This window comes from Oncorhynchus mykiss, chromosome 19 (assembly GCF_013265735.2).
Source record: "Oncorhynchus mykiss isolate Arlee chromosome 19, USDA_OmykA_1.1, whole genome shotgun sequence".
Taxonomy (NCBI): domain Eukaryota; kingdom Metazoa; phylum Chordata; class Actinopteri; order Salmoniformes; family Salmonidae; genus Oncorhynchus; species Oncorhynchus mykiss.
This window is the reverse complement of record NC_048583.1, coordinates 54,667,402-54,695,354: the sequence shown is the minus strand read 5'-3', so window position 1 is coordinate 54,695,354 and position 27,953 is coordinate 54,667,402. Positions and strand designations below refer to the sequence as shown.

General features: G+C 42.1%; 1 protein-coding gene across 2 annotated transcripts; it reads left to right on the top strand.

Moving 5' to 3' along the window:
- Positions 1 to 15: 15 nt before the first annotated feature.
- LOC110498121 (doublecortin domain-containing protein 2) lies at positions 16 to 27,953 on the top strand. 2 transcript variants are annotated; one of them, XM_021574715.2, is made up of 13 exons: positions 16 to 594; positions 755 to 803; positions 1,130 to 1,206; positions 1,519 to 1,650; positions 1,958 to 2,110; positions 2,232 to 2,289; positions 6,698 to 6,857; positions 8,440 to 8,540; positions 8,691 to 8,807; positions 9,802 to 9,903; positions 16,326 to 16,404; positions 26,085 to 26,139; positions 27,818 to 27,953. In XM_021574715.2, the coding sequence occupies exons 1-12, from the start codon at positions 305 to 307 to the stop codon at positions 26,099 to 26,101; spliced, it is 1,335 nt and encodes a 444-aa protein (XP_021430390.2). In that variant the 5' UTR covers positions 16 to 304; the 3' UTR covers positions 26,102 to 26,139; positions 27,818 to 27,953. The 2 variants fall into 2 exon arrangements, with proteins under 2 accessions (XP_021430390.2, XP_021430391.2); XM_021574716.2 differs by lacking the exon at positions 16,326 to 16,404.

The window sequence follows — 27,953 nt, the reverse complement described above, 5'->3', positions numbered from 1 at the left end:
AAACACATCCAACAACATAAATTAGATTGGTGGTAGCCACAAGGCTAGACAGCTTTGAAAACAGAAACAACACGGTTAACGAGGAACAACAGCACGTTTGTTGACCAGAAACATCTGTAACGAAGGATAGGCTTCTTGATAGGATGCCCATCCAAGTGGACGTCTGTCTCATCTTCAGATATCTATTTCTTTGCGAGAAAAATCTAATTCTCTAGCTAACGTTAGCTGGCTAACTACTAGCTAACTCTTGCCATTTTGACCTCGGTTCTGGAACGTTGTCTGCCACGGTTGTGATCACATTAACATGTCTGGGACTTCAGGTAGAGCGGTGCTCCCTCAACCTCCAACAAAAACTATTGTTGTCTACAGGAATGGGGATGCTTTTTTCCCTGGACGAAAGTTTGTTATAAATCAACGACAGATGTCAACGTTTGACAGCTTTTTGAGCTCTGTCACGCGTGGGGTTGAGGCTCCTTTTGGAGCGGTCCGAAATGTTTACACTCCAAGGGAAGGGCACAAAATCCATGACCTCGTCAACTTGCAGCACGGGGAGAGATATGTTGCAGCCGGAGGAGAGCGTTTCAAAAAGCTTGAGTAGGTACACTGTAATTAGCCGGGAATTATAAGACTGATGTTATTGTTAGACAGCCTTGTTGTTGCTGCTGGTGCAGCCAGCCATAAATAATCATGTTTAATGACTAGCTAAACCAAAATGCATGTAATTTGTAATGTAATCTACTGTTTTTCATTCTAGTTATTACCATATAACAACGAAGAAACCACAGAAAAAGAAGAGTGAACAGGTAAGGGCACTAACTATACCCTCATCTTTTTGCTTTTTTAAATGTTTTATCACAAAGCTTTTTGAAAATCATCCATGTGTGTATGTTTGTTGCAAATTACTAATTAGCCTAATTGCTTTCGACTTTAACTGAACAATGGAACTGATATCTGATACCATACTGGCCACACCATTTCTTTGTCAGTAAAGGAATGCATGAGCACCTCTGAAAGATAGGCCTAGGCTTTCAATGTTACACTCACACAATCATTTTACAGGATTGCAAGATTCTCGGTAATAACCATGTAACACAATAACCATTTTTATTTTTGTTGTTTGAAATTACAGATCCGACCTGTAGTTCACAGTAGAATAGTTGTTTCTGCTCGCTGGAGGAAAATAATAAACGAGTCATGCACTATCAAGTGAGTTTGTGTTTTCAAGTGTCCTACAATCATGTTGTGCTGTTTGCAATGGGATGTAGGGAATACAAAATAGGCATTAACTCTTTTCACTTGTCTTGTCATTCTATAAATGCCAAAACTAAGTAGGCCGAAATGTTTCTTGTCACATAATACTTAAGGAGATGTTATTTATTCTACTTTGTTAGATTCAATTGATTTATGTAGGCTAGTCCTACAACATTTCTGATGTTGAAAATGTCAATGATCATAACCATGTTAAAATCGCAAGCCCATAAAATGGTACTGAGTTTCATGTGTTTTTGTATTTTGTAGTGTTTTTACCAATGGAGATGTGTTGGTTCCTCCAGCTCGGATACTGATACCAAAGTATACTCTCACAAACTGGGAAAGTGTCTTGGCCATGGTGACCGGGAGGGTACATCTGCGCACTGGTGCTGTGTACAGGTAGGAAATAACTAATAATAGCTCTTTATGTTATAGATCATAATGTTTTTAAATTAAATGAAAAGTCATCCAACTTGTAACATTGACCTCATTTATGATTTACATAATCACATAATTAGTGTTGCTTTTCGTACCATTTAGATATTGAAAGGGAACACACCTAATATGTTGTGAAATCTGTTATGAATGTATTGTAATGTTTTTAAAATGTATAACTGCCTTCATTTTGCTGGACCCCAGAAAGAGTAGATGCTGTTTGCGTTCCATAACAAATACATGTTAATGATCATTTTTCTATGATAACTAGACTGTGCACATTAGATGGGACTACTTTACTTGGGCCAGAGGAGCTAGAGAACAACCAGTACTATGTTGCTGTGGGAGCTGAGAAGTTCCGCTTCTCGCCATACTTCCAGTGGGTCCCCAGCAGAGGAATCATCCGGGACAACAGTCATCATGCGTAAGAAAAACGATGTATTCCTCTCCAGAAAAAGAAAGAATTCAAGTTTATGGAAGTTTATGTTCTGTTGGTTTCATTCAGATGATGGTGTTCTTCTTACTAATTAGTAGATTTTCCTTAGAGTCAACAATGACAGTCTCCCAGTCCCTGTTCCCACAAGGAAAGGCAAACATGCAAAAGTAAGTAGGCCTACTGTGCAGCAAAGGTATACTAGTATATACCACATACAGTAGATGCTTGTATTAACATCCCCCCATGAAATCATTTGTTTCAGTCCAGGAGAAGTGAGAAAGAAAGACCTCCAGTAAAGAGTTCCATTTGAAAAATATCATGTTTTATCACCCTGAAGTAGGAAACAGCTGTGATCACAGTTTATCCTGCAAGAATTTTATTTCAAGGGCATACTGTACAGTGTGACTGGAAATTGTCTTCACGCTTAGAACAGTGAACAATGTAAACATTTTCTGTTGCGTGCAGCATTTCAATTAAGATTTCCAGCATGTGTTGTTCATGAGCCTTGCCGTGTGGGGGAGGCATTGAGTTACCATTGCCTTCCACTTTGATAGGTAACAGAACGAGCCTGGCCGTTTGATCAAGTAACAGCGAGTCTCATAGACTGAACATATTAACCAATGGACCATGCTGACAAAAAATAAAAAAAAAATGGAATTCCTCCAGAACCAGGACAATTTGTATGCTGATTAGTAGACGTTGAAACGCATTGCAGTGATATGAGAAATGCACAGGGCCCAAGATGAGCGCCACGTACATACAAACAAGTGAATAAGAAGAGAACATGCACACTCAGCAGACAGTTCGAGATCAGGCTATACGGGGAGATATCTGATAACTGATTTTTCTAACTAAGAAAGGTGACAGCAACAGCATGGCATGTGTACATTTTTTCTGATATAGAAAAAGCTCAATTTCCTTTAAAGATACACTATGCAGAAATCGCTCTGCCATTTCCTGGTTGCAATTTTTTTAATAGTTTGCCTAATTTCCGTTTATATGACAAAACAAGCAAGTATAGTGTAGAGAATCATTGTACCATCTGAACCGCTGTTAAATATATTTTCAGTAACCCAACATTTTGTATTTTCAGCTGTTTGAAGCTGGTGTACAAAATCGACAGTAAAAGACTCAAAAACTAAACTTAAAAATGGAATGCATAGAAATAGCTCACATAGAACAGCTGTACTTCTTCTTGGACTTGCTTTCAATGAGAATGACAGATCTAGAAGTCACATTTCTATGTGAATTTTGTCAGGTCTCCCAAAAAGTCAGGTCAGGTATCCCATATTGCAGCTTTAACACTTGAAGTGCTGTCTTGTTTTCAAACTATAATAATGCTTTATCAACGGGATTGAAATGGCAAGAAAAAAAAGGTCAGTAACAGCAGAAATGTGAATTGAGTTACCAGAGCTCCTTTTGCTTTGGGAAACAACATAAGTGGTCCTGCATAATTGTGTCAATTTATGTATTTTTTTCCCCAATTGGTAGTTGCAGTCTTGTCCCATCGCTACAACTTCCGTACGGACTCGGAAGAGGCGAAGGTCGAGATCCATGTGTCCTCCAGAACACGACCCAACCAAGCCGCACTTCTTCTTGACACACTTCTCACTTAACCTGGAAGCCAGCCGCATCAATGTGTCGGAGATGACACCGTACACCTGGCGACCGAGGCAGCGTGCATGTGCCCGGCCTGCCACAGAAGTTGCTAGAGCGCGATGGGACAAGAATATCCCAGCCCGTCAAACCCTCCCATAATTGTGCGCTGCTTCATGGGTCTCCCAGTCGGGACCGGCTGCGACACAGCCTGGAATCGAACCCGGATCTGTAGTGACGCCTCAAGCACCCTGATGCAGTGCTTTAGACTGCTGCACCATTCGGGAGGCCTTGTGTCAGTTTTTCAATGCAGGATGGAATCCACAAAGAGCAGTTTGCACGGTTCATTCCACCAACCAGTGTAATTCTGTTGTTATTATCTGCCATATTTCAATGATCTACACAGAGGGAGAATGTCCTTTTATTATACACCAGAAGGGGGAAGCAGAGACAGTGTTATGCCCTCTCTGTCCCTCAGCCAGGGTTGTCACCAGTTACCATAGCCACAAAGTCAAAATTGTCTATTGAAAAATTTCATGAATACTTTTTGGTCTTAATTTAAGGTTCGGCATAAGGTTGTCAGTGTGGTTACGGTTAATTTTAAGAAGATACATTTTAGAAATAGTCAGGGTTTAGCCATAATTATGACTTTGTGTTTGTGGTAACTAGTGACGACCATCAGCCAGCTCATCCATTATTACTCATTGACTGGAAACGCTACCATACTTTTATGCTCCCTCATCACCTTACCCCTCATGAATTCGTAAATATGATTTAACCAGTTAATGAGGACGTTTCAGAAACAAGAATAATGGCAGAGAAATTGTCCACTGTAGTTAGATCTGTCAGCTGTTTAGCTTACTGATACACATACGTTTATAGGGTTGTGTTCCTCATTCATTTTGGTTTGACCTCACAAAGCGACAAGCGACCTGGTTTGAAATGCCTGTAAAATCTCTGTAACATCCCGTTGTAGGTTGGTGTAAAATGTAACCTTTCTCGGGGCTCTGCAACCTTGTGAACATGGAGCATGGTGTCTGTCTGCGCCAGCAGAGCGTCTCGGTCATTTAGTACTGTATAGGGGCAGAGTAGTTACTGAAGTCTGCACTGAAGGCTCTGCTTGCATCATGTGGCATTGACAGTACAGTGTGTCCCCGTTGGCAGCCTAGATGCTGAGCTAGTTGTCTATGTGTGATGATGACCAGAAAACAGGATTGGTTGGAAAAATGTATTTCCTGCATTGAGGTCCATTGAGCACAGTAACATAAGTGACGTCACACCGGCGCCAGTAGACGCAGTCACCTGGCCATATGAGAAGAACTCAGCGGACTACTCAGGGAGAGAGGAGCTAGAGTGCTCCCCTGACATCATCAGGTGACATCATCACCCCTTTCCAACTGTATCGTTCCCATCCCATGTGACCTGATTCAGAGGAAGTGGTGATGCCCAGTGGGAAGCGTTACACCCTAGTCGCCTGCTGTTAATTTGTCTTCCCACTGAGGACCAGCCACTGGGAGTGGCTCTGGCTCTGATCCTATACGGTGGTTGGAGGTTGGCTGCTGCTGGCTCTCTCTCATGCCGGCCCCCGCTATCATATCGTACTGTCCTCCCGTTGACTCCTACACTCTGCTTTTTGAGAGGGCCAGAGATTACACGCCAGCCGCCCTCTTGGGTCCTACTCAACATTGATTCCACACGACTCAGGTCTCGGCGGGGCCAGATAGACACTGTTGCCCCACAGGACATAGAAGATGTGTAATGCCAGCGGAAAAAGAAGCAGCAGCAATGACTTCAGCAGCTTTTTACATTGCTGAATTTTGCAGTTGTACTGTACTGTACTCCCAGAGCTCTTAACTGCACTGGAGTGCCCCTCCTCTCTCTCCTTGAGAAGGGCTCTTTTTCTGCTGATTTAAATAATTAGCATTTTTCTCCACAAGGCTTTAAAGATAAAAGTGTTTACCTTTTTTTATATTTCAGATGGGTTGTAAGATTTGGTTGTGGTCTTTTCAATACAAGCTACAGTACATCACTCTTTGAACTTTCCTGCAGCAGTCTTCTCATGTTGTTTTATTTTTGTCTCTAGCCCACCAACAGCTGTATAAATTCAAAACAACATCAACACAAACTTGGCCTCTGCATTAAAGAAAGCAAACAAGTAGAAAAAACACAGCTGTGCTATTCCCCAAACCACATGTTAACGGGATGGCAAACACCATTGCACGGAGTGTGTTGTTGTGTGGAAGCTTGAGCTCAGTACACTGGCCCTCCAACCAGCCTTGGGATCAGGCTGAACAAAAATACATCTGAAAAAATTATGTCTGCTCTTCCTTTTCCTTTCAGAGGGAGACAGAGCTCACCTTGCTACCTACAAAGAGTCTGAGCAGCCTACTGTCTCAAGCATCACTCTGAGCTCAGCTTCCCACTCACACCCTCCCTCTCTCTCCTCTGTCCCCCCCCGTACTTCCCTCCCTCTCCTCTCCCACCCAGCTCCCCAGCCTTTTTTTTTAATCAATAACCGTCTGCCGTCTTCTCTAAGAATAAGTTATTCCCTGCAACTCCCTTTCCCTTTAAGCTTGTTGGGATTTTCATTGTTTGATCTGGCTTGATAAATAAGATGAATGCCGTTAGAAATTCATGGCTGCCCTGTTTCATCAATAAATTATTAGTTTGCTGTGCTCCCCAGTGATTGATAGGTTCTGCATGGGATGTATTGGAACCAAATGAATTCAATACAGTGGGAGTCACTGGGGAGCCACAAAGCATATCAGCTCATGAAACATTGAGGTCAATGGAAAATGTAAAAAATAAAGAGGGGAAGAAAGGAAAGGGGGTACAAGTTTTGTACTAAAGCACATTAGACGTGTAACACAACATGTTTTAGCCTTTGAAAATAACAAGAAATAGATATATCTCAGTGAGAGAAAAAAAACTTCTGTGGACTTCGGTTCAGATTCGATCCATGGTCTTTGCTTTGTGTAGTTTGCTCACACAGGCTCTGGAGATGACCTTGAGCACACAGCCAGGGGCCATCCCAAGAACGCCACAGAGTCTTACTTCTACGCCAAGCCAGAGAAAGAGAGAGAGACAGCCAAACAACAGAGGCAGGTGTCCAGACTCCCACTTCTTTACACAACGGGCGGTAAGTAGAGCATTTCCTATAGAAATGTCTTCCAATGTTTCATGTGTGTATGACTGTTTCGCTACGCTCCCCCTCTCTGTTCCTCGCTCTCTGTGATATCAATTGAACCTGTTGTTTTTGTTGAAGGGAAGATTTTCTTAGCCTCGGTGTGTGCATGTGTGGATACAGAGAAAGCAGAGGCATGTGGAAGTGTGAAGAGCTTTCTTTGAATTCCCAACCTGCTCTCCAAAATCGACTTTGTACATCAGGGGAACAGAACAGGTTTTCAGCCTTAGGAAGAATGTAACTCTTTACGCTGTGAATATTAAACCGAACGAAACTTCAAACACCATCCAGTGCTCTAAATCATAGATTCATTCAATCAGGCCATTTTGTTGAAAATGGATCCAGAAAAGCCTTGTTAACTATGCTAGGAAAACAAAATGCTTCATATTTTCTCTTGATGGGGGAATCAAAACAATCATAAGTTATTCATCACAATAATATAGCGGAGAGATCATAAAGCTGACAAAATCCTCTGTTAGATTGATGGTATTTAGCATTGCGGCAATTACACAGTTTGATTGTGATACGTAAGCTATACGATACATAGTAATTGCACCAGTGGCCTTAGACGCTCAACTGTTCAATAGTTATTATGCCGGTGTCTCTTTACAGTGTCCGGACCAGAGATATACCATGACATCATACAATGAGTAATTGCCAACGTTTTAGCATCCTGCCATCATTTCACATCACACATTACAGCTGAGCCAGCAGTATCCTATGTGATGGAGTTGAATTTCCTTTCCTCCAATCACGTTGGGACAGCGCATTAGCGCCTGACTGGCTGTCTACATCCCCTGCAGACCTGGTTATGAGAGAGCTCCTCTCACAAGTCTCTGGCCACTTTTTGGACACTTGATCATCCCCTGGGGGCAAGAACCCTCCTCCTCATTAACTCATTACTAATGGTTGAATAAAATCCATAGGCTTCCTCTTAACTACATCAATCTGGCCTCACACACAAAAGCATGCATGCAAACACACACACACACATCACTCTTACCGCACAGGGACAATCAGGGCCTATCAGGCAGTGGCTCGGAGCACTGTTGGCAAGCATTCGCTGTCAATCGCAAGAGAGGAGGCAAAGCTTTCGGCAGCAGATTTTCATCACTGGCTTTTTTTCTGAACTTGATATGGAAGGATTGATCCCCGCTGCACTCTGTGAAATCGAACACCGTCACACCGTGCAACATGCTTCAATTTGGTGACGTCCTACTGTAGTTGGTGGCAACACACAGTTACTGAACAAAGTTCAAATGGCTCTTGGTCCATATGTTATTTTAAACACAGACACAATTATATTTATTTACTACCAAAGGACAGTGTGGTGTGCATTACTCAAATGCATCAAGAGTCACTGTCAGAAACTGCTGTAGGAACATATCCTCACACAGGGAGGACAAACTTGTAGCGGAGAAGTCTTGGCTTGCACTCTAAATTAATTAATTTTTTGACATGATCACTTCTGATGTGAAGGACAAATGGGAAAGAGAAGGAAAAAGAGGAGGTAATTGTGATCAATCACTTTTCTTAGAAGGCAGTGTGTTCCGTGCGAAAGACAAAAGAAGTGAAACTGTGGGAGCAGCTGAAGTCCAGGAAGATGGCAGAGTGATGGTGGACCTGCCAATTGACCAGGTAAAAACCAACCTTCATGATCTGCAATACCTGTAGCATATGGGTATGGCTAGTTGTAACTGACCATCAACAGATGACAAGACCAGTAATACAGATGTATGTTGAGCGGTAATTAGTTAAGAGATGGTTCCCCTTCCTTTCCCTGCCCAGGTTGAGGCCAAGGTAGTCCCAGAGGAAGAGCAGTATGTCCGGAGGAATTCTAGGCCGGCCGGTGAGACCCAGAGTCCCTACAAAGCCTTCCTCCAAGGCTCTGATGCATCCAGGAAGGTCAGTGGACTGGACTGCCACGTGGACAGTGTATGGCATTTTGGAACGAAGGGAATAAATTAATTCATGAATTAATGCATGGAATGGAATTGAAGAGGCAACTCCGGGATGCTGGCCTTCTAGGCAGAGTTGCAAAGAAAAAGCCATATCTCAGACTGGCCAATAAAAAGAAAATATTTAAATGGGCAAAAGAACACAGACACTGGACGAAGGAACTCTGCCTAGAAGGCCAGCATCCCGGAGTCACCTCTTCACTGTTGACGCTGAGACGGGTGTTTTGCAGTTACTATTTAAGCTGCCAGTTCAGGACTTTTGAGCCATCTGTTTCTCAAACTAGACACTCTAATGTACTTGTCCTCTTGCTCAGTTGTGCACCGGGGCCTCCCACTCCTCTTTCTATTGGTTAGAGACAGTTTGCGCTGTTCTGTGCAGGTAGTAGTACACAGCATTGTACGAGTTCTTAATTTCTTTCGAAAAAATGGGCTGATGAGTTTCAGAAGAAAGAGTCTCTGTTTCTGGCCATTTTGAGCTTGTAATCGAACCCACAAATGCTGATGCTCCAGATACTCAGCTAGTCTAAAGAAGGACAGTTTTATTGCTTCTTTGATCAGAACAACAGTTTTCAGCTGTGCTAACATAATTGCAAAAAGGGCTTTCTAATGATCAATTAGCCTTTTAAAATGATAAACTTGGATTAGCTAGCACAATGTGCCTTTGGAACACAGGAGTGAGTGATGTTTGCTGATATTGGGCCTCTGTACGCCTATGTAGATATTCCATAAAAAAATCTGCCGTTTCCAGCTACAATAGTCATTTACAACATTAGCACTGTATTTCTGATCAATTTGATGTTGTTTTAATGGACCAAAAATGTGCTTTTCTCTCAGAAACAAGGACATTTCTAAGTGACCCCAAACTTTTGAATGGTAGTGTTGATAGGGGTTTAACAAGAGTTTTCTGCGTGTGTGTGCGTGTGTGTGTGTGTGTGTTCCAGGCCTCGGCCCCCTCGTCTGGTCGCGGGGAGTCAGGTAGAGGCACTGGTCTGACCAGCTCCAGAGACGGAGGACTAAAGTCGCCGCTGGAACCTGAGCCACAGGTACACACACAACACACACTGAGCTTATCTCCTGCTAGCAGAATGAACAGAGTGATGCCTACTAGACTGGGGAAATGCAGCGTTGGCCCATCTTATTATATAACTTGTGTTAGATCCTTGTCCCTCGCATATTCTAGTTATTATGTTGGTCATAAACAAAAGTTAGAGCGCTGTGTATTCAGATGTTTCTGCATGGATGTGTGGTTTAGTGTATAGTGTATACCGGTAGCACGGTAATATCACAGTACCAAAACATTATGATACCAACATTTTTAAATGCCGTAGTACAGTTTCATTTGATATACAACCAACTTTTTCAGCCCTACCGATTTAAGAACCTGCTGGCGCCTGTTAGAAAATGTTTATGAAGTCAATTTTGTTTATAGATTCAGTTTAATTGAAGCAACAGCCACTAACTAGTCTGTTGTATGAGCAGGTCTAATAATATCCACTTCACTTTCATGCGCACATCACGTGGCAACTGTAATCAACCAGCCCTCACTCACCTGCTTCCCTCAGCATCCCCTACGAGCACTCACTCACCTGCTTCCCTCAACATCCCCTACGAGCACTCACTCACCTGCTTCCCTCAACATCCCCTACCAGCCCTCACTCACCTGCTTCCCTCAGAATCGCCTACCAGCCCTCACTCACCTGCTTCTCTCAGCATCCCCTACTAGCCCTTACTCACCTGCTTCCCTCAGCTTCCACTACCAGCCCTCACTCACCTGCTTCTCTCAGCATCTCCTACCAGCCCTCACTCACCTGCTTCTCTCAGCATCCCCTACCAGCCCTCACTCACCTGCTTCCCTCAGCATCCCCTACCAGCCCTCACTCACCTGCTTCTCTCAGTATCCCTTACCAGCCCTCACTCACCTGCTTCCCTCAGCATCCCCCACTCACCTGCTTCTCTCAGCATTCACTACCAGCCCTCACTCACCTGCTTCTCTCAGCATCCCCTACCAGCCCTTACTCACCTGCTTCTCTCAGCATCCCCTACCAGCCCTCAATCACCTGCTTCTCTCAACTTCCACCAACCAGCCCTCACTCACCTGCTTCCCTCAGCATCCCCTACCAGCCCTCACTCACCTGCTTCTCTCAGCATCCCCTACCAGCCCTTACTCACCTGCTTCCCTCAGCATCCACTACCAGTCCTCACTCACCTGCTTCTCTCAGCATCCTTTACCAGCCCTCATTCACCTGCTTCCCTCAGCATCCCCCACTCACCTGCTTCTCTCAGCATCCCTTACCAGCCCTCACTCACCTGCTTCTCTCAGCATCCACTACCAGCCCTCACTCACCTGCTTCTCTCAGCATCCACTACCAGCCCTCACTCACCTGCTTCCCTCAGCATCCACTACCAGCCCTCACTCACCTGCTTCTCTCAGCATCCACTACCAGCCCTCACTCACCTGCTTCTCTCAGCATCCACTACCAGCCCTCACTCACCTGCTTCTCTCAGCATCCCCTCAGAGAGGTTAAAACATGACCCATATTACCTGAGAGGCCTTCTTTTATTTTTATCGGGAGTCGCACGCATTTTATATAATTTCACAAACCATGTCGCAGGCTGTTTAAAACTAATCCTGGGTCGCTAATTATTGGTTGATAACAAACACCATTGTTCAGTCATGATACCTAGCTAGCTAACAGCCTGGTAACTTGACAGTAGTTTTAGGCTAATTTGATTTACACAGGAAGAAAGGAAAAGGGTCTGCTACTCATGAGATGTGCTTCAAAAGGTAGGATTCATATAGGCCTAATGTAAGCCTAAACTATATCAAAATCTATTTATTTCTGCTGCTCCTTCAATTCTGTTTGGTGCCCAACATTTTAAAAGTAGGGAGCAGTGTGTGTGTTTGTGGGAGAGAGAGATTGTTGTGTTTTCATGAGAATGAGGGAGACAGTGTGTCAATGTTAACTGAAGAGTAAAGGTTTCATGCAGTGTTTTCCCCTCACTGACAATGATATGCAGATCATTATGCATGTATATTCATCCTTCCAATCCTCCAGCCAAATTTTCCTTAGGGAGTTATTTAGTCGTTCAGTTTTTATTGTTATTCTTTTGTTTTTTATCCTCTGATGTGTACTAAATTTATTTTGTACTAAATATTTCCGTTTTTATTTTCATTGTTTTTATTAGTTTTTTCCCTATGAAGTACATTGTGTTGCATTCCATGTCTGAAATGTGCTGTATAAATAAAGCTTGATGTGATTTGAAATCACAGGTAGGCCTTTTCAAAAATGAGAAAATCAGCCATTACATGCAGTATTCCGTTATACACGGAATAGTGTGAAGTTGAATTCAATGTGTTGTATACAGTGGGGCAAAAAAGTATTTAGTCAGCCACCAATTGTGCAAGTTCTCCCACTTAAAAAGATGAGAGAGGCCTGTAATTTCCAGGCCTGTCCACATCCTCAAACAGTCACACTCCAAACTCCACTATGGCCAAGACCAAAGAGCTGTCAAAGGACACCAGAAACGAAATTGTAGACCTGCACCAGGCTGGGAAGACTGAATCTGCAATAGGTAAGCAGCTTGGTTTGAAGAAATCAACTGTGGGAGCAATTATTAGGAAATGGAAGACATACAAGACCACTGATAATCTCCCTTGATCTGGGGCTCCACGCAAGATCTCACCCCGTGGGGTCAAAATGATCACAAGAACGGTGAGCAAAAATCCCAGAACCACACGGGTGGACCTAGTGAATGACCTGCAGAGAGCTGGGACCAAAGTAACAAAGCCTACCATCAGTAACACACTACGCCGCCAGGGACTCAAATCCTGCAGTGCCAGATGTGTCCCCCTGCTTAAGCCAGTACATGTCCAGGCCCGTCTGAAGTTTGCTAGAGAGCATTTGGATGATCCAGAAGAAGATTGGGAGAATGTCATATGGTCAGATGAAACCAAAATATAACTTTTTGGTAAAAACTCAACTCGACGTGTTTGAAAGACAAAGAATGCTGAGTTGCATCCAAAGAACACCATACCTACTGTGAAGCATGGGGGTGGAAACATCATGCTTTGGGGCTGTTTTTCTGCAAAGGGACCAGGACGACTGATCCGTGTAAAGGAAAGAATGAATGGGGCCATGTATCGTGAGATTTTGACTGAAAACCTCCTTCCATCAGCAAGGGCATTGAAAATGAAACGTGGCTGGGTCTTTCAGCATGACAATGATCCCAAACACACTGCCTGGGCAACGAAGGAGTGGCTTCGTAAGAAGCATTTCAAGGTCCTGGAGTGGCCTAGCCAGTCTCCAGATCTCAACCCCATAGAAAATCTTTGGAGGGAGTTGAAAGTCCGTGTTGCCCAGCAACAGCCCCTAAACATCACTGCTCTAGAGGAGATCTGCATGGAGTAATGGGCCAAAATACCAGCAACAGTGTGTGAAAACCTTGCGAAGACTTACAGAAAACGTTTGACCTCTGTCATTGCCAACAAAGGGTATATAACAAAGTATTGAGATAAACTTTTGTTAATGACCAAATACTTATTTTCCACCATAATTTGCAAATAAATTCATTAAAAATCCTACAATGTGATTATCTGGATTTTTTTCTTCTCATTTTGTCTGTCACAGTTGTGTAAGTGTACCTATGATGAAAATTACAGGCCTCTCTCATCTTTTTAAGTGGGAGAATTTGCACAATTGGTGGCTGACTAAATACTTTTTTGCCCCACTGTAAGTGTGAATTTCAGTGACAGGCTTTTGGAGAGTGTTTAGAAAACATGAGCAAGCGTCCGGGGAACAGGGCGAACAGGATGCTAGGCCACAAAAACAATTTGACCACGGTATTGCGATACTACTCGGTATCGTGACACTTGGCCTGGTATCGTATTGTTTCTAGAAATTGTACTCATTTTAATACATGTGTTCTGGTCTTATAAACTTTAAAGGAATTAAAATGGGGAGCCTCATAACAGTGATGAACGTACACAATACTTGGGTGATATTACTATTCCATGTAATTGCATTCAGCTTTGGAATTGAGAAGATATTGAGTCTTATTTAGGCAATCAATAACAGTGAACATTTTGTTTAATGAAAACGATCATTTCAGCCTATTGTAATCACACTTTAGTGAGATGTTTTGGTGTGATGATGATTCTTGCAGTGGTATGCACATTTGTAATAAAGATATTCTTATCAAAATCATTATTGACTTCGGGGGAGTTATTACCCTGTTAAGGACCCTGTTAAAGATCACTAGCTTTATTCATTACTTATCGCATTTACTCATGAATGAATATTGCTGAATCAGAATGGCTATAGATTCTTGGAATGACCATTAGATAATGGGGAATAATGATATCTGGACTCAGCTAATTTGTGGCGTTATCTCACCACCACTGCACCAAACAACGTTTGACTTGACTTGCTGCAGCTGACAAGAAGTCAGTCTAATTGTAATTGGGGTATTTACACTTCTGTCCAAAATTCAATAGATACATCTACAGTGAGTGGTTTGAAATAGGGTTGGATGAAATTCACTATAGCAGTAAAAAATATACTTTATTTTATTAGTGTTAGCACAGGGAATTGCTGCTTTAAAAGCAAGGTTTGACTTCATGAAGTTTATTGTCGTAATTAGAGAAAACCCGAAGCATATTAATGTCACCCCTGGTGAATATATTTAATGTGTTTTGTAGCTACATTTTATGGGCTGAGATTTTTATTGGAGATTATATTATCAATATTATTTATGGAAGCTTTGATAGCAGTCAAACTCAGAGCTAATATTCTGGCCAAACAACATATTAATATTACTTACTTCTCTCCCTTTCTCTCTCCCAGTCTCCTTATGAAGATAAGCAGAGTGTTTCAGTCTGTCCTGCTTCTTCATCATCTAGTGTGAATGATAATAAAACACTATGGCTATGACTCATAGTTGAGCTGAGTTTGAAATAGATTACATCCCAGTCTGGCCACGCTTGTGAAATACCTCTCATGCCATATATATTGATGACCAAATTCAATTACATGATTGCATTCTCAGCCAAAACCTCTTCCCCCTCAGTTTAAATGATTCATTGCATTGGATTTAAATAGTGAATAGTTACAGTGGCAAGGTAGAGGTAATATTTGAAGGACCCCCGCTAGACAACATAAAGTGTTATTAGAATCAGCATGTTTGTCTGTCTGCCAAATGGTGACACACAATGTCTCTTGGGCATGACAACAGACTTCTGCAATAGACAGATGCGAAGGCCAGAACAGGGCAACCATCTTCTTTTTATTTTTTTTATTTAACTAGGCAAATTAGTTAAGAACAAATTCTTATTTACAATGACGGCCTAACTACTAAAGTAGTTTGTTCATGTTTGAGAGCTTGAGCTAATCACAGACTTAGCCGACTGACTGATCTACAAATAATAACGAGCAGTTATTTAGAATCCAAGGTGATTTGTAGATCAGTCATTGTGCAGACGCCGACTGCAATGAAGTCGATCTCAAACATGATCATTGCGTTAAATTGACATGAGTTGTTTCCTGATGGGTCGTTTGGAACACCTTCAGTTGAACATACTGTCAAATGTGTTCTCCTTATTTATATACATTTTTCCTTTAGCCTAGAAACGATGTAGAAATAGTTATGGTCCGCTGAATGTTCATGCATGTTGAACAAAGGTAGAGTTGAATGAGCTTGTATAATTGTCTGTTTTTAACAATCGTTTGTTTGATTTAACGATATTGGCTGATTTATCAGCCGGTCAGCTAAGCATTCTTTCTTAATTAATATTGTTAGAAATGCCAATAGGACTAGGCATGTTTTATCAGTCGTCTTCCTCTTAAGAATTTTGTGATAAGAAATCAAATAGTTATCGATCTTGCCATCGACCTCCACTATTCTTTACCAATGCAATTCCTTTTCATTTGTCTTGTCCTGTTTTCCTGCCTACTATTCCCCTAGCTTCTTAGGTTCGCTATTTGTAAAGCTTCTCCTCTCATGCAAGGTCAACTATAATCAACCCCAGACAATGTCACTGGCTTCTGCAGCAACCAGGGTATTCCTTTGGGGCTCTTAGGGCCCGCTGCATTCTACCATTCAATTACTGTTCATTAGACAGTGTACAGCCATTAATCAAACTGAGATGTTCTGCTATTCTTCAAAGGGCCATTGAACCAGGGAGGAAAAACACTGGCTGTTTATCCTTGTTTCCTGTTCTGAGATACTGTAGGAGCACAAAGAAGACACTCTGGGATTCCCACTCGATATGTCTGTTTTAAACTTCTCCTCCACACTACAGTCTCGGAATGTTAGATAATAAACAGAGAGTGCTAGAGATATACCGCAGTATTAGGAGTCAAATAGATAATTTGGAGTAGTAACTTGACAGATTTAGTGAATGCGGCCCGTATGCATTGAATCTGACTGGATATGACATGAGGAACTGATTTATGTGCCTGTGTTCCAGGAGACTAAAGAGGAGGTGGAGGCAGTGTCGTCCTCAAATCTGTGCAGAATACGGTCACGGATGTCCAAGTTCTTCAAGGGTAGGTTAATCAAAGCATAGTAGCACCACAAGCTAATCGCCCCACGTTTCCTCCACAACACAATTGAACATAATGCGACCATAAGAAACCATAGAGAGACAACGAATACTCTCAGAGTTACCCGGTTTCCCCGTTGGCATGTCACCTAATCCTCAACTGCAGCTCTGCACATCTGGGAGAGCTACCGTACTTTATGGTTACCTTGTGGTTGAGAGGTTGATTTTAGTATTAAAGTTGCACTCTACAGAAATCGCTCAGCAAATTCCTGTTTGCTAAAACTCTAATAGTTTGCCTAATTTCAGTTTATGTGCCAAAATAAGCTAGTATTGTGCAGAGACTCATTTTACCATCTAAACCGCTGTGAAATATATTTTACATAACCAAAAATGTTGTTGTTTCAGCTGTTTGAAGCTGGTATACAAAAGTAAAAGACGCAAAAACAAAACTTAAGTACGGGAAGCATAGAAATAGCACACATAGAACATACACTACATGAGCAAAAGTATGTGGACATGTGCTGATCGAAACATCTTCCAGAATCATGGCCGTTAATATGGAGTTGGTCCCCCCTTTGCTGCTATAACAGCCTCCACTCTTCTGGGAAGGCTTTCCACTAGATGTTTGAATGTTGCTGCAGGGACTTGATTCCATTCAGCCACAAAAGCATTAGTGAGGTCGGGCACTGATGTTGGGCGATTAGGCCTGGCTCGCAGTCAGCATTCCAATTTATCCCAAAGGTGTTCGATGGGATTGATGTCAGGGCTCGTGCAGGCCAGTCAAGTTCTTCCACACCGATCTCGACAAACCATTTCTGTATGGAACTCGCTTTGTGCACGGGGGCATTGTCATACTGAAACAGGAAAGGGCCTTCTCCAAACTGTTGCCACAAAGTTGGAAGCACAGAATCTTTTATAATGTCATTGTATGCTGTAGCGTTAAGATTTCCCATCACTTGAACTCAGAGGCATATACCGAACCAAGAAAAAAAAACACTAGACCATTATTTATCCTCCACCAATATTTAGTTGGCACTATGCATTGGGGCAGGTAGCGTTCCCCTGGCATCCGCCAAACCCAGATTCGTCCGTCGGACTGCCAAATGGTGAAGCGTGATTCATCACACAAGAGAACGCATTTCCACTGCTCCAGAGTCCAATGGCGGCAAGCTGTACACCACGCTTGGCATTGCGCATGTTAATCTTAGACTTGTGTGCGGCTGCTCGGTCATGGAAACCTAACGGTATGGCAGAACGAGACCTAACGGTACCATGACAGAACGAGACCTAACGACACCATGACAGAACGAGACCTAACGGTACCACGGCAGAACGAGACCTAACGATACCACGACAGAACGAGACCTAACAGTACCATGACAGAACATGAAACTCTCCTATGTCGGAGGATGTGCCTCATTCCCAGTTCAAATAACTTTCTCTAATTGGCCACAAACCATAGGCTGTAGGAGCAAGACCATTCAGTGGTCCAGATGTGTTCCAGCATTTGCCGTCCCGTGAGAATTCCTTAAGTGGCTAAAGGGAGAGAGAAAGTCCGGGTCCTTCGATGTGGTTATTTTCTGTCCCTGATCTGAGGTAGTACAGGTTGTCACGGGTACCAAGAACGCCACTACATCATGTGTTGCTAACAGCAGGCGCCCATCTCGCTCACATGTAGCCGCGCTGTCAGCACACAAGGCAATTTACAGAAGCAATCTCATCCCCATTTATCTCAAATGTTTTCTTTATATTCACGTTTGTTTTATATTGACTGGACTGGAGGTCTGGCATGATGAGAGAGATGGGAATTTCAGCAAATTGATGGAAATTATGTCCTGTTAAGTTTGTCTCTCTGTTTGGAATGGAGATATTCCCGTTAGGGGTCCTTGGAATCGTGACTTCTCATCATTGGCATTGTGAACTCTAGACTCGTCCTTATTATACGTATGCACATTGCTGTTTATTGTCCTTATTTCTCAATGGGATGGAATGGCTCAGCTATAGGCCCGATATTCACAACATCAACAGATCTGTTCAGTAGCTCTATGCCACAACCACTTCAGAGCTGAAGTGCAGTGAAGGGTCATTTTTTAAATACAGGAAATACATGGGATCTACTGTAACAGTAAGGGAAATCCAACACTGCCTGACTGCTTTGTATCAAAAACTATACGTCTGTCTGTGAAAATATTTGTCCTCAATGGGAAATTTTCAGTTGGTAGAAATGGGTTGTTCTTGAATTGCGGTAGCATTATGGCATGCCATTTTGGGAAAAAATATACATATTTTTTTCTAATTTTCTTTATTTAAATGTTTTTGGGTACATCTTCCCATTCTACATCAACTAATATGGCATCTTAATGACTTTAAATAATGTTAACCATTATGATAACATTGTGCCAGCAGTAGGTGTAACACGAATGATGGCAACACCTGAGAAATGTTTGGTTATTGAGGCTTAAATGATGCTGAAATCATTAACCCTTTAAAAATTATTTACTAAATTTATATGATGAATAATTTTGCTCACAATGTAATTTCTGTTCATTTAAATGGACTAACACCAAGTTACACCAAATTGTCAATGGAATCCTCAAACGTATGACATACTAAAAGGGTGTAATTAGCTAATAATTTCTTTAATATAGACTCCTTCCCCCTATTGTCACACCCTGGTCTGTTTCACCTGTCTTTGTGATTGTCTCCACCCCCTTCCAGGTGTCGCCCATCTTCCCCATTATCCCCTGTGTATTTATACCTGTGTTGTCTGTTTGTCTGTTGCCAGTTTGTCAAGTCAACCAGCGTTTTTGTTCTCAGCTCCTGCTTTTCCCAGTCTCTCTTTTTCTCACCCTCCTCGTTTTGACCCTTGCCTGTCCTGACTCTGAGCCCGCCTGCCTGACCACTCTGCCTGCCCCTGACCCCAGGCCTAACAGCCGACCTGTACCTTTGCCCCACCTCTGGATTATTGACCTCTACCTACCCTGACCCTGAGCCTGCCTGCCGTCTGGTACCATTTCCACACCTCTTGTTTACTGAACCCTGCCTGCCTTGACCTGTCCCTGTTGGATTGTTAAACCATTGATTATTCGACGTGTCTACATCTGGGTCTTACCTTGATACTTGATACCTATAACAGTTTGCCACTGGAGGGAATGCTTAAGGTCCTTGTATATCTTTGTAATGAGTCATTTTCAAGTCGGTAACACCAATGACAAAACCGAGGGACAGACATACTAGTAAATATATAGAAAATATAACCTTCTTTGTTAAGTGTTGGTCCCCTGTTTAATGAGCTGAAATAAAAGATCCCTGAAATGTTCCATATGCACAAAAATCGTATTTCTCTCAGATTTTATGCGCACATTTGTTTACCCAGTGCCCTTCTCCAACTTGCTACTACGGAGGAGAGAACAGTGGAGACAGGAGAGACCAACTTTCAAGGAATACGTCTTTGCCCTCATCCGTCTGATGCATTCCACCCCTATGGTCCATCCCATGGACACAATGCTTAATGACAGGGTGGCGGATTGTGTTCCCTGATATGCATACACCAACTGATTGACAGAGAGCGCCGGGCCCTCTCTATGCACTTATCTTCTCAACACACTGGAACATCCAGCTACTCCTCTGCGCGATATCAGAGAAGACCGTTGTCCCGGGAAACATCCTCGCATCTGCTGCACCAGTGCTGTCCCCTTAGTGTATCCCAAGTAACCGAGCAGTTTGTGTCACTTTATGCCTTGCTCTCCAAACCACCTAATGTGACAGTCAGTGCATTCGTAAAGTATTCAGACCCCTTGACTTATTCCACGTTACGTTACAGCCTTATTCTAAAATTGATAATTTAATCCCCCCCCCCTCATCAATCTACACTTAATACCCCATAGTGACAAAGCAAAAACTTTAAAAAAGGGTTAAAAGGGTTTTGTAAAAAATAACTGAAATATCACATTTACATAAGTATTCAGACCCTTTACTCAGTAATTTGTTGAAGCACCTTTGGCAGCGATTACAGCCTTGAGTCTTCTTGTGTATGACACTACAAGCTTGGCACAGGGGAGTTTCTCTCATTCTTCTCTGCAGATCCTCTCAAGCTTTGTCAGGTTGGATGGAGAGAGTCGTTGCACAGCTATTTTTACATCTCTAGGAGATATTTGATCGGGTTCAAGTCCCGGGCTCTGGCTGGGCCACTCAAGAACATTCAGAGTCTTGGCTGTGTGCTTAGGGTCAATGTCCTGTTGGAAAGTGAACCTTCGCCCCAGTCTGAGGTCTTGAGCACTCTAGAGCAGGTTTTCATCAAGGATCTCTCTGTACTTTGCTCCGTTCATCTTTCTTTGAAAAACATCATCACAGCATGTTGCTGCCACCACCATGCTTCACCGTAGGAATGGTACCATGTTTCCTCCAGACGTGACGTTTGGCATTCAGGCCAAAGAGTTCAATCTTGGTTTCATTAGACCAGAGAATCTTGTTTCTCATGGTCTGAGAGTCTTTAGGTGCCTTTTGGCAAACTCCAAGCGGACTGTCATGTGCCTTTTACTGAGGAGTGGCTTCCGTTTGGCCACTCTACCATAAAGGCCTGATTTCTGGAGTGCTGCAGAGTTGGTTCTCCCATCTCCACAGAGGGACTTTTGTGCTCTGTCAGAGTGACCATCGGGTTCTTCTCCCCCGATTTCTCAGTTTGGCCGGGCTGCCAGCTCTAGAAAGAGTCTTGGTGGTTCTAAACTTCTTCCATTTAAGAATGATGGAGGCCACTGTGTTCTTGGGGACCTTCAATGATGCAGAAATGGTTTGGTACCCTTCACAAGATCTGTGCCTCAACGCAATCCTGTCTCGGTGGTTTTTGATTTGGCTTGGTTTTTGCTCTGACATGCACTGTCAACTGTAGGACCTTATATAAACAGGTGTGTGCCAAATCATGTCCAAATAAATTGAATTGACCACAGTTGGACTCCAATGAAGTTGTAGAAACATCTCAAGGATGATCAATGGAAACAGGATGCACCTGAGCCCAGATCAAAGGGTCTGAATACTTATGTAAATAAGGTGTTACTGTCATAGTCATAGTATCCACGATTAGTGTCATCGATTGGACATTATATTTTGTTGATATGTTTTTTATCGGAAATTACTTTGTGATTTGATGGTTCTATTTCCGTATTTTGAGATGCTACTCGTTGAGATAAACGTCAGACTCAACTGGGAACAAGTGTTTGTTCTTTAAAAAACATAACCCTATGTAAATAGTTAATGGGTAGGCTACATGTTGATTATTTGTGAGTTTTTCAGGAGTTTTTCTTTTTAAAGAGATCAGGGAAATGTTTTCCAGTTTACTCCATATTGGCTTAAATTCAGGTTTTTCGCTTCCCTCTAGAAAATCAGCTGTTATTAATTACTAGTAACTACATTATTTCTGTTGTCATTTGTCATTATTGTGTATTTTTTACTTGTATTTCTAACGGATGTCGTCTGGAGATAGAGAGGAGGACCAGGGTGCAGCGTGGTAAGTGTTCATACGTTTCATTTAAGAAAGCACTGAACACTGAATCAATAAAAAAATAACAAAATGAATGAACGAAACAGTCCTGTCTGGTGACATACACACGTAACACAAAGACAGAAAATAAACACCCACAAAACCCAGGGGAAAAAGGCTACCTAAGTATGATTCTCAATCAGAGACAACTAACGACACCTGCCTCTGATTGAGAACCATACTAGGCCGAACACAAAAACCAACATAGAAAAACAAACAGACTGCCCACCCCAACTCACGCCTTGACCATACAAAAACAAAGGAACTAAGGTCAGAACGTGACAGTATTGCGGTGTTATGTTGTATGATAATGTTGCAGAATCACCTACCCCTGTAAAAACCATGGAAATTAAAAACAAAAAGTGAGAAGTATGCCCATGCTCTACCAAGTTTTTCCAGCACACAGCTCTGACCTATTACAGTAGCTATGTTGGACTATTACAACAATGTGTATGCAGTTTGCTTAGTATTCAAACAGCCTCATTCATACGCTTCAGTGGAATAATGGACTACATTGTCCTGCTATTAAAATAATGTGTATACTGTATATATCATTAGGCTGTATGTATTTTAACATAAAAGCCTATTGTAAATAAGTATTATTGTAGCCTCACCATCTTTATTGCAAAAATAAATACACAACAAATAAGTACACACACCTGTAAGCTACATATTAATTTAACAGAGTTAATAAACTGCCCATTGATCAGCACAGCAATTGATGAAACAGGAACATGTTTACAGACCAAGTGTTTCTGAGCTTATGTCAATATTACATGGGTAAGCTAACGGTTACAGAAATCAGGAATGCAGACAGGCTCTATATACCTCTATATAAGAGTGACTGTGTCCAACCCACCATCACCTGGTGTTATGTTGGGCACCTACTGACCCCAAAAATATCAAATATACTGACATGTATTGCTAAATCAAAAGGTTTAAGGAAATAAAGGCAGGCACTACAATAATAAAAAAACATGATGGCCTTATATAAGTATGAAGGTAAAGCTTGTTTTCATATACAGTGGGGCAAAAAAGTATTTAGTCAGCCACCAATTGTGCAAGTTCTCCCACTTAAAAAGATGAGAGAGGCCTGTCATTTTCATCATAGGTACATTACAACTATGAAATGCTTCTTACGAAGCCACTCCTTCGTTGCCCGGGCGGTGTGTTTGGGATCATTGTCATGCTGAAAGACCCAGCCACGTTTCATCTTCAATGCCCTTGCTGATGGAAGGAGGTTTTCACTCAAAATCTCCCGATACATGGCCCCATTCATTCTTTCCTTTACACGATCAATCGTCCTGGTCCCTTTGCAGAAAAACAGCCCCAAAGCATGATGTTTCCACCCCCATGCTTCACAGTAGGTATGGTGTTCTTTAGATGCAACTCAGCATTCTTTGTCCTCCAAACACGACGAGTTAAGTTTTTACCAAAAAGTTATATTTTGGTTTCATCTGACCATATGACATTCTCCCAATCTTCTTCTGGATCATCCAAATGCTCTGGCAAACTTCAGACGGGCCTGGACATGTACTGGCTTAAGCAGGGGGACACATCTGGCACTGCAGGATTTGAGTCCCTGGCGGCGTAGTGTGTTACTGATGGTAGGCTTTGTTACTTTGGTCCCAGCTCTCTGCAGGTCATTCACTATGTCCCCCTGTGTGGTTCTGGGATTTTTGCTCACCGTTCTTGTGATCATTTTGACCCCACTGGGTGAGATCTTGCGTGGAGCCCCAGATCGAGGGAGATTATCAGTGGTCTTGTATGTCTTCCATTTCCTAATAATTGCTCCCACAGTTGATTTCTTCTAACCAAGCTGCTTACCTATTGCAGATTCAGTCTTCCCAGCCTGGTGCAGGTCTACAATTTTGTTTCTGGTGTCCTTTGACAGCTCTTTGGTCTTGGCCATAGTGGAGTTTGGAGTGTGACTGTTTGAGGATGTGGACAGGTGTCTTTTATACTGATAACAAGTTCAAACAGGTGCCATTAATACCGTTAACGAGTGGAGGACAGAGGAGCCTCTTAAAGAAGAAGTTACAGGTCTGTGAGAGCCAGAAATCTTGCTTGTTTGTAGGTGACCAAATACTTTTTTTCCACCATAATTTGCAAATGAATTCATTAAAAATCCTACAATGTTATTTTCTGGATATTTTTTTCTCATTTTGTCTGTCATAGTTGAAGTGTAACTATGATGAAAATGACAGGCCTCTCTCATCTTTTTAAGTGGGAGAACTTGCACAATTGGTGGCTGACTAAATACTTTTTTGCCCCACTGTAATAATAAAAAAAGATATATTGAAAAAGGTAGCGGAATGAGATTGGTATGGTTCCTGAAGAAATATGCGGTAGAAATCACATTATTGTGGGTGCACTTCCTCTAAGAGTATGATTTAGGCTGTTTGAGAATGTTTGACTCCTAAGCAACCTGCATACCCATTGTTTTAAGTAATAGACCAGCATAGCTACTGTAGTAGGTCAAAGCTGTGTGCTGGAAAACTATTAGTGGATTAGGCATTGGGTTGTTCATGTGAATTTCCTTTCTTTTTCGGGTTCAGTCAAATAGCTACTTATTCTCACTTAAAACATTGTTTATTTAGTTGTTTAAAAAAAAAAAAATATTACATTATTTTGTTCCATTTCTAATATAAAAATAATATATAGATATCTCTAAATGCCTAAAACATGTCTTTACACATCACTACAGGGACAAGCCAATTTGCTTACCCCAAGTACTTTAAACAATGCATAAGCATACAATTTTGCAGTATAAAGGACTTACATTATGTTTTATCAATATAAGCCAAAACATGTACGATGTGTAACTGTACCGGCACCCCCCTGTATATATTGTTATTTTTTGCTGCTGCTATTTAATTGCTTGTTACTTCTATCTCTTATTCTTATCCGTATTTTTTTTTCAACTGCACTGTTGTTTAGAGGCTCGTAAGTAAGCATTTCACTGTATGTCACGCCATGACCTTAGTTATCTTTGTTTTCTTTATTATTTTGGTTAGGTCAGGGTGTGACAAGGTGGTTTGTTTAGTTTTTGTATTATCTAGGGGGGTTTGTTTGTCTAGGGGTTTTTGTATGTCTAGGGTTTTTTGTATGTCTAGGGGTTTATATGTCTATGGTTGCCTAGATTGGTTCTCAATCAGAGGCAGCTGTTTATCGTTGTCTCTGATTGGGGACCATATTTAGGTAGCCATATTCCTTGGGTATTTTGTGGGTTGTTATTCTATGTTTAGTTGCCTGTCTGCACTAGCCATAGAGCTTCACCTTTCGTTTTGTATAGTTTTGTTCAGTGTTCGTTCTTTTATTAAAAGAGTTATGTACGCTTACCACGCTGCGCCTTGGTCTCCTCTATACGACGACCGTGACACTATAAGGTCTATAAGGTCTGTTGTATTCGGCGCATGTGACTAATAAGATTTGATTGGAACTATTTGTAATTTTAAAGTGTTTTTCACGGTTTCAAAGTCAAGGGACGCAAGTCCTCCGCAATTAAAGAATGACCCAAATAGGAAACCTTATTCAGTTCAGCAAATGTAAATATACCTTCAAAGTGCTTTTTCTTATTTGCTTCCGGTTGGATTAGGTATATGGCCTCTATACTAGTGCATTCTGTCCTGGGTTTCTGTGTGTAACAGTTGACACTACAGTGTTCATTTTGCTGGAGATTCTCCTTCAAAAGTTATTGGCAACATGAACAATGGTCTGTCTATGGATGGTGATTATTAGAGCTTCTGACAGAAGTTGTAAAGCATTGTGATTGATGGACGATATGAGATGTGTGCAGTCATGGTATATTGTCTCCCTTGCATGCACACACTACATGCAGTTGTGTGTCACATAAGTTATTCCACACAACCAAATGAATGTGTAGTAAATCATTTGTCTGGACCCGTGAGTAGTCTCGAATGACGACCTTTTACGCCTATTTCACTTTTACTCGTATTTATGTAAATCACATCGGTGTTGTTCTGTTGTTCAGGGTGTCATATTCATCGAAGGTCATGATGGTACTGTTTATTTGAGACAAAAACATGTAGTTTTTTTACAGTGTAACATTTTACAGTATAAAAACAGGTTTTCTGTTAATGCTCCAATGATTGTAACAGTCCTTTTTCCCTTTATTTTTTCTACAGAAAAAAGAAAAAAGTGACGAGTTTCCAGACCAAAATGCCATTTATTCAGTCAGAGGTAGGTTGTGTGCTTATGTTGGCATTTTATATGTTATTAATTCCAGTATGCATTACATTTACAGACATCTTGTTGGTGCCATTCATATGTAAAATATCCAGCGACTATATCAAATTGTTGTGAAGCCATTCCACAATAGAGTTCATGTTATTTGTGACACACTGGTAATTGCATGTTCCATGGGTATTTGAACACACAGTCCATTTCACAACATGCCTTTTCATACTCATTCATCCAAGTTGAGTACTGGTCAGAGCAAATAATATCCCTATGGAATTGAATACTTCTTCCCATTCATCATATACATGGCATGAAAGGCCCTTCAAAGCAGCTCCAGTAGCAGTATGTTTTCAACATGGAAAAATAAAAAGCTCCTAAGACCGTGTGTGGAGAATTTACCATTGTGATGTGAGGAGGAGAGAGGGGATGTCTGCGTGTGACCTCAGCTACCATTGTGATGTGAGGAGGAGAGAGGGGATGTCTGTGTGTGACCTCAGCTACCATTGTGATGTGAGGAGGAGAGAGGGGATGTCTGCGTGTGACCTCAGCTACCATTGTGATGTGAGGAGGAGAGAGGGGATGTCTGCGTGTGACCTCAGCTACCATTGTGATGTGAGGAGGAGAGAGGGGATGTCTGCGTGTGACCTCAGCTACCATTGTGATGTGAGGAGGAGAGAGGCGATGTCTGCGTGTGACCTCAGCTACCATTGTGATGTGAGGAGGAGAGAGGGGATGTCTGCGTGTGACCTCAGCTACCATTGTGATGTGAGGAGGAGAGAGGCGATGTCTGCGTGTGACCTCAGCTACCATTGTGATGTGAGGAGGAGAGAGGGGATGTCTGCGTGTGACCTCAGCTACCATTGTGATGTGAGGAGGAGAGAGGCGATGTCTGCGTGTGACCTCAGCTACCATTGTGATGTGAGGAGGAGAGAGGCGATGTCTGCGTGTGACCTCAGCTACCATTGTGATGTGAGGAGGAGAGAGGGGATGTCTGCGTGTGACCTCAGCTACCATTGTGATGTGAGGAGGAGAGAGGGGATGTCTGCGTGTGACCTCAGCTACCATTGTGATGTGAGGAGGAGAGAGGGGATGTCTGCGTGTGACCTCAGCTACCATTGTGATGTGAGGAGGAGAGAGGGGATGTCTGCGTGTGACCTCAGCTACCATTGTGATGTGAGGAGGAGATGAACTGCTATGAACTGCATCTCGAGGTGAAAGCCAACCTTGTCCAGTGTGTCCATCCATTGTGTCTACTGTTATAGCTCTTTATTGCAAAAGAGCTGGCCTCTGTCCCCGCAGGAGGCTTTTTGCCTTTTGGTAAGCCGTCATTGTAAATAAGAATTTGTTCTTGACTGACTTGCCTAGTTAAATAAAGATTCAATAACATAAAAATAAATAAATAAATGGTCTCCAGGCGCCATCAATGGCCTTCAAGACTTTAGCTACCATGCTGCGATGAGCATTATGTATAATGTATCATACAATGAATCTCCGACGTCAGCCCCATCTCTGTTCCTTCATTTGAATTGAATGCCATTTTTTATTTCTCCTGTTGACAGACTGTGGTAAACCTATTGTAACAACGTATGGCTTGGTTGTGTTTTGGGATGCACTTTGATGTGGGCGGATCCTGTGGTTCTGAATGTATCAGTTCTCTGTTTTCTCTTGCCCTATACAGAATTCTAAGAGCCAGAATCAGAGAGTCCTGTAGTAACAGGAGCGGTCGAGGACAGCGTACCCCTTACGAGACCCCCACGTATGAGAATAAAAAGTGTTTTAAACCAAATAAAAATGTTTGTGTCTTGACAGCCCCA

Coding starts and splice junctions, on each gene's coding strand:
- LOC110498121 (XM_021574715.2), top strand. CDS start 305: ATGTCTGGGACTTCAGGTAGAGCGGTGCTCCCTCAACCTCCAACAAAA. Junction 804..1,129: donor AGAAAAAGAAGAGTGAACAG/GTAAGGGCACTA, acceptor TTGAAATTACAG/ATCCGACCTGTAGTTCACAG. Junction 1,651..1,957: donor CGCACTGGTGCTGTGTACAG/GTAGGAAATAAC, acceptor TATGATAACTAG/ACTGTGCACATTAGATGGGA.